This window comes from Anarrhichthys ocellatus, unplaced genomic scaffold (assembly GCF_004355925.1).
Source record: "Anarrhichthys ocellatus isolate YVR2014 unplaced genomic scaffold, GSC_Weel_1.0 scaffold1, whole genome shotgun sequence".
In the NCBI taxonomy this organism is placed as follows: Eukaryota; Metazoa; Chordata; class Actinopteri; order Perciformes; family Anarhichadidae; genus Anarrhichthys; species Anarrhichthys ocellatus.
Window position 1 is genome coordinate 4,516,674 of NW_022280031.1, and position 11,345 is coordinate 4,528,018.

Genomic DNA, 11,345 nt, shown 5'->3' on the forward strand with positions numbered 1-11,345 from the left:
CTGACTCACTCAGTACATGCAGAGATGGGCAAAGATACATCAAAATGTATTTTGATACAAAATACAAAATACCCCTCAAATAAATGTATCAAAATCAAATACAAAATACTGGTGCCAGAAAATGTATCAAAATACAATACATGTATTTTGTATTTAAAATATAGGAAATACTTTTTTCTGGATTTTCCGTTTTCTCACAATTTGGAATCGCAGAGCATTCAGGTTTGGGCTATATCATGTACACAAAGCTCTGGTGAAGCCCACACAAAGAAAGAACAGTCACAGAATGTCAGTGTAACTAAGCACATCTGTGCTTGTTGATGGTCCTTCTTGAACATCATCTTGCTGAGACATGTTGTCCACCTGGCCAACTGTAAAATGTATGAAATAATAAAACTAAGAATACTTTCATAATATGCCTTTTAAATAAAATAAATTGGATATTTAATGTTTTTTTGTTTTTTTTAACATCTACTGTCATAGCCTGGCTAACTGTGAACTATATTATCTGCCAGTCATTGATATGGCATTATGACATTCACATTGAGAAGATAGAGCATAACTTGTAATACAGTGCAAGATTAGATGGTCAGACGTCTCTTGATAAGGTTATCATGAACATACAAGCTCCCAATCTCCCTCTTCCTATATAGCTAGCTACTCGACTGATAAGTTAACTTGCTAAACACTGGCTATGCACTAGCCTAGACAGCATGCTAGCGTCATTAGCATGTTAGCATCGAGCTTGATATTATAACCATCACCATGTATATACAATAGACTATGTAGCCAGACCCAGACATACATTATACATCAAGCTAGCACTCAGATAAACTATTTACCTTGACAGACAATCTGTTGAACTTGAAGATCTGAAGACTGAACTCGTGAACTGTTTTTTGATTCGTGGAGAAAGTATTTTGAGTAATTTAAATACAAAATTACTCCACTCTAAAGTATTTTGTTACAAATTACGTTTGATTTTTATCGGCCCTATCAAATACAAATTACAAAATACTCAAAAGTAATTGAAATACGTATTTCAAATACAAGTAATAGAAATACTGCCCATCTCTGAGTACATGAAACTGTCTGTCTCTCTGTCTGACTGACTCACTCAGTACATAAAACGGTGTGTATTTGTTTGTGTAGGTGTGTGTGTGTGTGTGTGTTTAGGGGTGTGTGAAAAGGTCATTCACTGTGAGGGTAGCCACGGCAGAAGCAGCGGCGATATGTCCTTTTCCATAAAGGTATTTTTTTCTTCGGGGCAGCCTGATGCTGAGCTGAAGGAGCAGCATCAAAGCTTCTCACCTCGGTCTGTGTGTGCAGGGGTGGGCTTTCTGTGTTTGCAAGGACAATGACCTCATCCTCCAAGCAAGCTGTTGGATGGACTTTGTTTTGTCTTGCCTTTGCTAAAGTTAATCTGAATTCAGTGACCAGCTCAACGAAGTTGGTCAGAACTTCTGAACATCTGTCTTTCAACTTATTGTTGCTACTTTCGTCCTCTGGTGAGCCACCTTCATCCTTCAAATCCTCTTCAGGGGATGCACAGTCGGGGGAAGTTTTATAGTTCACGTCTTGCACTAAGGGTAGTGTTGAGTCCAGATCAGAGTCGCCGTCTGTGTCTTGGTGCAACGCAAACATTTGCCGGACATTATCGAACCTGTTCAACTCCTTCTCCACCTTTTGGTCAGTGTGACAAGCAGCTGAGACTGTATCTTTATTGTCACGTTGTTCAGCTGTCCTACTGGATGTATCTTGCATTAATTCGCCAAAAGTACAAACGGCCTGATTAATTCCATCTGAGACAATTTTCTTGGCCGTTTCAGAGATTAGTGAATCATCAGCTGACTTTAGATGGTCGGAGCTTGAGTCTTCATGGCATGAAGAGCCGTCCAAATCCACTTTTGCTGTGTTTTTTTTCTGTTTAAAGAAGCCCTTTACTTTCCCCTTTAGTGACCTGGAAATGTCTTTTATTTTCTGAGATGGTGAATCCATGTTCTCGACAGGGTCTTGTACTATTTTTGCATCAAACCTGACAGTAATGAGGATAACATTACATTACAGTCATTTAGCAGATGCTTTTATCCAAAGCGACTTACAGTAAGTGTATTCAACATAGGTAGTCAAGAGAACTACTAGTCACTAGAAGTCATAAGTGCATCTCCTTTTTCAAACAAGCATCTAAGAGCATGAACCAGAGCAACTGCACAGTGCAGAAACAAACTAATGTAATAAGTGCAATAAACTAATACGAATACAATAAGTGCAATAAACTAATACAAATGCAATAAGTGCTGAGTAGAAGGCTCAGGGTAGTACTTCTTGAAGAGGTGAGTTTTCAGCCTGCGCCGAAAGATGGGCAGCGACTCTGCTGTCCTGACGTCAGTGGGGAGTTCATTCCACCACTGGGGGGCCAGGACGAAAAACAGCCGTGACCGGGTCGAACGGCCGCAGGGACCTCTGAGCGACGGGGCAACCAATCGCCCCGAGGCAGCAGAGCGAAGTGGTCGGGCGGGGGTGTAGGGCTTGACCATGGCCTGGAGATAGGAAGGAGCTGTTCCTTTCACTGCCCTGTAGGCTAGCACCAGAGTCTTAAACTGGATAAAGCACAGATCAGACCCCAGTGACATGCTTAAGTAAAATGTAACAAAGGGGGGAGTACAATTCTGTGTGCAATTTTACTTTCTACTTTTACAAATTAAAATATACTATTTTTAACGAGGGTGTAAATATTCTATAAATATAGCATACCCTTTTTTAGATGCTGCCACGAATCAGACTGAATATCACTCACGAAATATAATCAACTTTGAAATCACAGTTGGTGCTCACTAGGTACCTCCTCAATGGAACACTATTCACGATATTCCGTAATCATATTCTACACAGTGTTAGGTGACAGTGGGGTTAAAGCGGATTAGCAGAGCCATAAGAACACAATAACGTTGGCTACCATTTTAGCCGAGGCTTACAGCTGAGCACTTGAACCCGGCTAGTAACGTTTGCTACCTTGGCTTTTTTAAATATTACACATCTGCGATTCCTTATTATCAGGCTGCTCTTATAAGTCTCTTAAATCTCTCCGGTTGCTTCAGAATGCTGCAGCTCGTGCACTAACTAAACCTAAGAAAAGAGATCATATCTCTCCTGTACTAGCTTCTCTGCACTGGCTCCCTGTAAAATCTAGAATAGAATTTAAGAGCCCTAATTGGTCAGGCACCATCTTATCTTAAAGGGGCTTATAGTACCATATTACCCACTAGAGAACTGCGCTCCCTTAATGGTTCCTAGAGTCTTAAAAAGTAGGATGGGAGCCAGAGCCTTCAGCTATCAAGCTCCTCTTCTGTGGAACCAGCTACCAGTTTCATAACGCTTATAGTTAGAGCTGGTCCTGCCTCTTGCCATGGCCCTGCTGACACCTACTGCTACTGTCATTTTAATTATTAGTTACATTACTATTTATATTACCGATACCATTAATGCACTGCCTTTTTTCCGGAGTCTTTGTGCTTTCTCACCTCGCAGGTTCACGTGGATCGTGGTTATATCTGGACCCTGGTCTTGCCTCCTGTCGTGGTCCTGCTGACACCCACTGCCACTATCATTATTATTAATTTACGCATTTCTTGCTTTTTGCCAATACCATTACTGCTTTTGCTATCATTGTTATTCTACTATATCCACTCCTGCTGTTATTACTAGCAGTCATAATCTTTCCATCATTATTATACTTACTCTCATTATATGAATAATTTCTGACACATGCATTGAATGTTTTGTAACTCTGTTATGTTGTTCATTCTGTACACATGACATCTATTGCACTTCTATCCATCCTGGGGGAGGGTCCCTCCTCTGTTGCTCTCCCTGAGGGTTCTTCCTTTTTTTGCTCCCCGTTAAAGGTTTTTTTTGGGGGAGTTTATCCTGTTCCGATGTGAGGGTCCCGGGACAAAGGATGTCGCATGTGTACAGATTGTAAAGCTCTCAGAGGCAAATTTGTGATTTTGGGCTATACAAAATAAATTGAATTGAATTGCTTACAATGTTAAATGTGTAAAATTAAACACTTCTGAGTGTAAGCTTCCCACACCAATAATGTATGCCTTCCTTATATTCTCAATCCTTATGCAGCTGAGAGAAGATAGCACAGTCACCAATATCTGTGACCATAACGATGGGGAGCAGTGGGGTCTAGACTGTCAGAGCTCACAGGGTATTGTTTTTAATAATGCCTAATATCTCCTCCTTGCATTTAACGTTTCAACGCTGGAGTTTAGTGACCTCTGGCGGTGGGCGAAGAGAACCAATGCACCATTCACGTACTACCGGAAAAATCGCCTTCAAGTGCACTTGAACCCAACAACATTGCAAATGCTGTATAAAAATGGGATATTCTACAACACTCTTGTTAACATGATGGGACAATCGAGGCCACACAGTGGTACACGGCACAGCAACCTGTAAATGACTGTTTAAAATAACGTTCACAACTTTTAACATCTCAACTGAAACGTTATCATTACATCTGTTGCAACTCTATGAGGCTTAATGTCTAAAGTGTATTCACAGTCGGGATTGCTTCTTGAATGCAGGCTTTTTGTTTTCGTCCAAAAACGACAGGTTAGTGCCTTGAAAAAATACGAAATTAACGACTTTCTGGAGAACCAGACCACCATCACGAATTGCAGTCGCTAACGGAAGTGACGTAGGGGTTTCCTGTCAGGTTGCTGCCCATGGAGACGCTTTGTTTATGGAAGTTTTTGTCAGCTGGCTGCACTTTGATGCTTCAAATGCTATTTGGCGACAATAATTTATATTATTAAAGCACTTTATGATGAGAAAAGACTGTTTATTGTAACACTAACACCGGTTTAACGGGCTGTCTTGTTCCGCTCCAGTCTGACTTGTTTGATTAAATAAACTGACGTCAGCAGTGTGATGCTAACTGTAGCTGAGCAGCGTCACGAGCGATAACAACATGGCTCAAGCTGCTCCTTCCTCCGGATCAATCGTAGTAGCTGACTGGCATCAATGTAAAGACAGCAAAGAATATTTCAGCAAAATTATACACAAGAAGAGACGGAAAAACTTCGGTATGACAAATAAACTGTTACGTCTTTGTTAAATAATGGATTTTCAAATGCAGCACGTGTTACCCGGGCTTTGATGACACAAAGTATTTCAGGAAATTTGTTCTACAGTAACTGTTACATATTTGAAACTAAGAAAACGTTCAACATGCTGCTACTTATCATACTTAACAAGATACGTTTATTCTAATTTCATCATAATTTGAGTGGGACACTATTTTAAATATTTTTAAAGACATGTTGGTTTTGTCATTATGAACCCTAGATGTAGGGAGAGTTGGTAGCATTTGCAAACACTATATTGAGGCTAAACAAATAAATCAGAACAATGTAAAGAAAATAAGATACAAGCCTGACTCAGTGTTTTAGTGTACCGTTTTACTGCACAATCCACATGAAATCACTAAAAACAAGATGACATAACAAAACAGCCTAAGATTGTTTGTGTTTTAATTATTGTTTTAGACATCCAAGATTTGTATAAAATAAGAGACTTTTTGCTGTGTCCATGCTGTCATGTAGAATATTAACACCGTACTTTTAAGCGTTGCACTGTGATCTTTGACCAGCACATCATGTAGGTCCATGTAGAAAGTATGAATTCCAAGCAGTACACAGAAGTAAATATTTAGACGGCCCTTTTCAAACTTGTTTTACAGGCCTCTTGGAGTCTCCAGTGATGCCCCCACATGTAGCTGTGGACACAGTTCACTATAAGATCTTCATCTCTGGCAAGAGTGGAGTCGGGAAAACTGCTCTCGCTGCACGTCTTGCAGGCCTGAATATTCCTAACTTGCACTATGAAACCACAGGTAGGTCCACAATCAATGCGAGTCAGTTGCTTTTAGAAGGAATTACACAATCAACTCTTCAACCTAAAGGCTAATGAGATCGCACAAATATTCGTTCAATGAATCTTTTCCTCAAGGTATTGAAACCACGGTGGTGTACTGGCCCGTGAAGTTGAGAGAGAATGGTAGAGTGCTTTTCTTCCGGCTGCAGCTGTGGGACTGTGGAGAGAACACCTTGCGTAGATTTGACCATTTGCTTCCAGTATGTATAAAACAGTGTTTTCACAAAACGCATTGTATTGAGTTATAACAGAAAAATGACTACGCTCACATTATTCTATATCAAAATAAATACCCTAACACCACCTACCAAACGTTTTGTAAAGTCACTGTTCCGTGTCTTCCAGGCCTGTAAGGAGCAGGTGGATGCCGTCCTTTTCCTATTCTCCTTCACTGACAGAACATCTTTTGATGATTTGTCAAATCAAATTGCTAAATGGACTGGGACATCTGTGAAATTGGTGGTTGGCACCAAGTATCCTCTTGTTTTTTTTTTTTTTTTTTAAAACTTGAATGTTGATTTTCTGACAGTTATAGCCACTATATCAATACAGAGATGAGCATTTGTCCTCAAGGTTTCCTTCAGATTTGACCTTTTCATGCACTGTGATGTGCCAGAGAGAGACGTGAGGGACTTCCAGGAGACGTGGAAGTTACGAGTGCTGCGCGTGGGCGGGGAGGTCAGTGACGGGCTGGTTGACGTAGCCCCACTTCTCAACTGCCTAGCGGAGAACCTGTGGCATCAGGACTGTGTTACAGCTGGATCAGCCAACCGTCGTTCACAGCAGGACACAGGGACTCTACTTTAAGTGGACATATTATGGAGAGAGAAAAAAAAAAAAAAAAAGAACTTTCTCAGTGCTTGTGCACAAACAGCAGCGTATCAGGAGTGCCTACCAACCCACAAACTGAAATACAAAAGTCAGATTTTGTGTGCTGCCTAGACCAGATGTGTTCAACTAACCATTCAGATTTGCTCCTCTTCCTTAAGTCAACTGCAGGCTCATTAGAGTCTCCTGCCATAGATTAAGAACTCCCCATGTGTAAAGGTGTGCACCAACACACAATCAAAATATCGGCCACTGAGAGATATTGTATTCAATATTGAGATGAACAGGGGCTGCTTATGTCAAGTTCTCTTGTTAATATCTTTACTCAGTTAAAGCATGCGTTTGTTGTATTAGGCTGATGTGACAGTCATTTAAAAAAAAAAAAAAGAAATAAAAAAAGGCACATTGCTTAAAATAAGTCATTTTAATACAAGTGAAAAACTATATTCACAATATAAAAAACCCCAAAACATCCCCTTACATGCGTGTTGGTTTATTGTGACAATCTCAGTGCATGTTGGAATCCTTATTGTCATGTATGGTGCCATTATCAAAATTATTAAGTGCGGTCAAGTGTATATAAAGTTAACAAATTATTAAAATGCATTAGTAATGTGCAAGTTAAAAACGGCATTAGTTTGTTTTGTATAGAATCATGTTTCCATCACTGTTTAGACGACAGCGCATTCATCCACTCCTCTTTATCGGACCTGCGAAATATAAATCAGACAAGAATCCCAGATAGATGAATGGCTGCTTCAGGAGATGCATTAGTCATTTAAAAAAAAAAAAAAAAAAAAAAAAAAAAAAAAAAGGGAAGAAAAAAAAAAAAAAAAAAAACCTGTACCTTGTGTTTGCAACAAGTATCATGGCGGTCGGGTGTCCGGTGTGACACTGGGAGAGATGCAACAGGAAGGAGTTTGGGGGTAGACCCAGGACCTCAGCCTTCAGATGTTGAACGTGCACATGTGAGGCCGATGCATGATCCATAACTGTGAACATCGGAGCCCTGACATGTTGCAGAGAGAGAAAACAGTGGTTTGAAGGCAAACAATGTGAGGACAATTCAGTGAATTACCAAATAAGAAATTAGGTTGTGGTGTTAAAAATTAAAATCGGTAGTTAATTGCACCAGTTTGCAATCTGGTGAAATACTTTTTCGAGGAGATGATCAAAAGGTCATTGAAGAGGTGGAGGTAGATACTCATGAATGACATTCTTGGGCGGTAAGTGGCCTCCACAGTCAGCTGTCTCATGGGACCCTGGTGCACCAGAAAACGCCCGCTTACAACCAGAGGGACTAACTGGACGGAGGAAGAGGCAGTTAGAATGCGTCGCAGACTTTATTCCCTTATGTAACCTGCAGATAGCAATGAATTTAGTTTGAGCGAAACAAAAGGACACTTGTCACCTTAACTTTGCCAAAGTCCAGCAGCATTTCCAGGCAGACCAGTTCCTCAATTTGTTTCATTTCTCGGACCCGATTGTTGCACTCTGTCACCATCTGGTCAGAGCAAAGATAGTTTAAATGGCAATTCATCAGCTCACTTCCAATAACAAGCTCATTCCTCTGTTCAGTTCTGTCTTAGTATGAATGTGCAGCTTTGAACACTTGAATGTAAAACTGCATTACCTCATGGATCGCTTTTATTGCTTTTTTAAGATTTGAAATTGAGTCAGAGTCTGGTTCAGTCAGCTTCAGGATGCTCTGAAATGAAGGAAAACCCAACAGAAGCCTTTGGTGGACTTTTGTAACGTGTCATACAAGTTCAAAATATACATTTGGATGAATATGATTCAAATATCATCAGATGCCTACCTCGAGGAGGAGTTTAATACGAGTAATTCTCTGAAAGGGAAGGACAATGAATGACTTCAGGCGCTGTCTTTGACACACTGGGTCACTCTCAAGCTCCTTGAGTGAATTCAGAAAGTCTCTGTTCTGCTGCCTTGGAAAAAAAAAAGAAAACAGAGATACCATTGAATAGGTCTTATTGGTTGGTGTGGCGAGTAGGCTAGCAGTACAGAACAGAGACTTACAGAAGATGGCTGAAAAGACGCTCTTGGTACATCATGTTCGTCACATACGGCACATAGAGGCTGTGGAACTTGGAGCAGTGCTGCAGCACAATGTCTCCGACCTGAGATATTGACACACCCTCTGTCAGTCGTTTTTCCAGATCTATGAAAAATCTAGAGACAGGAAGACACCAGCTCAGCATACACACTCACAAAACCAGTTCAAACTAATTACAGGTATGTGGAGCTCTCACTTATCACTGGCTGCCATCACGCCACGAATGTTGGAAAACAAAATGTGATGCTCCATTTGAGTCAGGGTCTGTTTCAGTGCCTTCGATGCATAGAAATGATTGACAGCAACTCCAAGGCTCCTTAGGTACGACGCTTCAGAGCCGATTAACTCAAACATCGTCTTCAGAGGAGGAAAACGAGAGAACAAGAATTAATCCTACCAACAGGTACTGCCCGTGTAGTCAAAGCTTATTCCTCTCGGTCATAAACCTCCATTGTTAAAAATGCATAACGTGTACGAGTCGTTGAAAATGTCGTTTATGAAGTTAGTGAGCCTTTAAAGAGGAATGGATGCAGAGGCCGTACGCACCAGAGAGTATTAAGAGATACACTCAAGTCTTTTCCTGGGATTTGTTAACATACAAACATCAGACTCATCCTGTAATACACAAGTACAGCCTATATACTGTATTAACACTTAAACTGAGACTAGTGCTAAATAGAGTAGTTGTCCCTCCACATTAGTTTTCTGGTTTAATGAGGATTACAGTGTCACAAGGACAATCATTTTTCTACTCTTCTGTCTTGTTCATTTTTTAAATAATCCTATTTGTAATTTTAATATCACTTGGTTTTAATTAGAGAAGACTGCTCTAGAATGCAACATACTGGTCATAATGAAGTTTAAAACATGAAATATAAAGCTTTCCACACCTCCTGAAGGCGAATCTCCCTGGTTGGCAAGATGCTGAGCAGACCAGATTCCTTCACCTCTTCTAGATCTTGCCAAAGGGTACATGGAGTCGCCCTGACAGGTTGAGGTGAAGGTGGGGACTGAGTCGCTTCCGGAGGGTGTAATTGAAGGGATGTTGCCACAGAGAAGCATTGAGCAGCAAATAGAGACTGCACACCAGACAGATGTCGGGGTGTTATCTGACCAGACTCAAAGGTCTTGTTCAGTCTTTGCAGATCATCGTTCAGCGCCTGCAGAAAGTAGTCCTGATACAGTGGGACTGCAGAGCAAAGGAAGAAATGCAGACAAGGCACTTTACATTCCTGTAATTGTTACACTATTCAGTGACCGACAACAAGGCCCAAAGAAAAAGGTAAACTCACAACGATGAATGAACTTTGACTGGAACGATACACTCAGTTCTTCCTCCTCAGCTGGATCTGCTGCCCCGAGTCTGTTGAGCAGGCCACATTTAGTTAAAAGTATGAAAGATTTTAAAGCGCATAAAGATTTAAAGCCTCTCTTACCCGTCTGTACTTTTATCCTGATCATCTAATGGAGACAAAATGTGATAGTCCTCCTTAAGTCCAGGTCCTGAGAACAGCTTGAGCCTATGTGGACTGAGTATTTCTTTCAAATCCAATTTTGGCATTAAAGCTACTGACCGGAGAGCTGAAGATATGTCTGTGGGAGGACTAAAAAAGGGCAAATACATTTATTCATCATAATCCTACACACAAAGTTTACTGACATTTTCTAGAGGCACCATGTGGTCCTTACCTGCAATCCTCAAGCTGGTTGACAGAGTCACTGCTCTCACCAAGACCTCCACAGTCCTGAGCGCTGTTGGATTGCGCCTCTCTTGTCCTTATGGTTTGTATCTGTGAAATCAAATTATTCACTGTAGGACTATCTCCAAAGTAGCAGTGCAGATTAGTGATACAGCTGCTCTTCAAACAGTGGCTGTTTTCATTTGTGCTGTCAAATTCAGCCATAATGCGTCTGTTTGGAACTGTTCTCTCACATGAAGCTGCCCCCAAGACTCTTTCTTTTAAAACCCTGAACAAGTCAGAAAAGTGGCTGTTTATCCCAGAGCTACACCCTCATATGCAGTCTGAGCAGCAATCACACAAACTGGAACCAGGTGTGGCTCTTTTTTTTTTTTTTCAAGCTTCTAGCAATCTGCTTTTCTTACGCTAGCTTTTTCCCCATCTCAGTATACTTCAAACTGACTGAATGGTGGCCTGCTGGTTTTTTATGGTGGTAAATGTAATATTTGGGGTTTTTAGTTGAACAAAACAATCACCTTTGGCTATGGGAAATTCAGATAGGGAAAAAATACAATTGGTGACACCATTTTCCCACAATGCATGGCACTAAGGAAATGGAAGAGCTTCTCACAGTTGGGGAAAAAACTGGTTGGTGGTTTGTGAACACCTCAAAAACATAAAATGAACCATTAATCTGGAGAAACATTTTGCTTTGAATGTAAATTGTCAGTAACGTTACAAAGTCGCAGTTTGACATGCGTTAGTAGTGCATGTATTGTTGCATTCACTGTTTGTTTCCTGCTGTATCAAACACT

General features: G+C 40.7%; 2 protein-coding genes across 2 annotated transcripts; one reads left to right on the plus strand and one right to left on the minus strand.

The window, feature by feature from the left end:
- The first annotated feature begins 4,957 nt into the window (after positions 1–4,957).
- Positions 4,958–7,514, plus strand: cplane2 (ciliogenesis and planar polarity effector 2). Its single transcript, XM_031849443.1, has 5 exons — positions 4,958–5,096; positions 5,753–5,905; positions 6,022–6,146; positions 6,292–6,419; positions 6,531–7,514. Exons 1-5 carry the CDS (start codon positions 4,982–4,984, stop codon positions 6,751–6,753), a joined length of 744 nt encoding a protein of 247 aa, XP_031705303.1. The 5' UTR covers positions 4,958–4,981; the 3' UTR covers positions 6,754–7,514.
- LOC116384605 (rho guanine nucleotide exchange factor 19) lies at positions 7,180–10,853 on the minus strand. The gene is made up of 12 exons (XM_031849433.1): positions 10,541–10,853; positions 10,288–10,455; positions 10,144–10,214; positions 9,742–10,040; positions 9,048–9,208; positions 8,815–8,967; positions 8,594–8,723; positions 8,408–8,482; positions 8,186–8,278; positions 7,930–8,078; positions 7,622–7,783; positions 7,180–7,484 (listed from the first exon to the last, which is right to left on the minus strand). The coding sequence occupies exons 1-12, from the start codon at positions 10,753–10,755 to the stop codon at positions 7,439–7,441; spliced, it is 1,722 nt and encodes a 573-aa protein (XP_031705293.1). The 5' UTR covers positions 10,756–10,853; the 3' UTR covers positions 7,180–7,438.
- Positions 10,854–11,345: the final 492 nt, after the last annotated feature.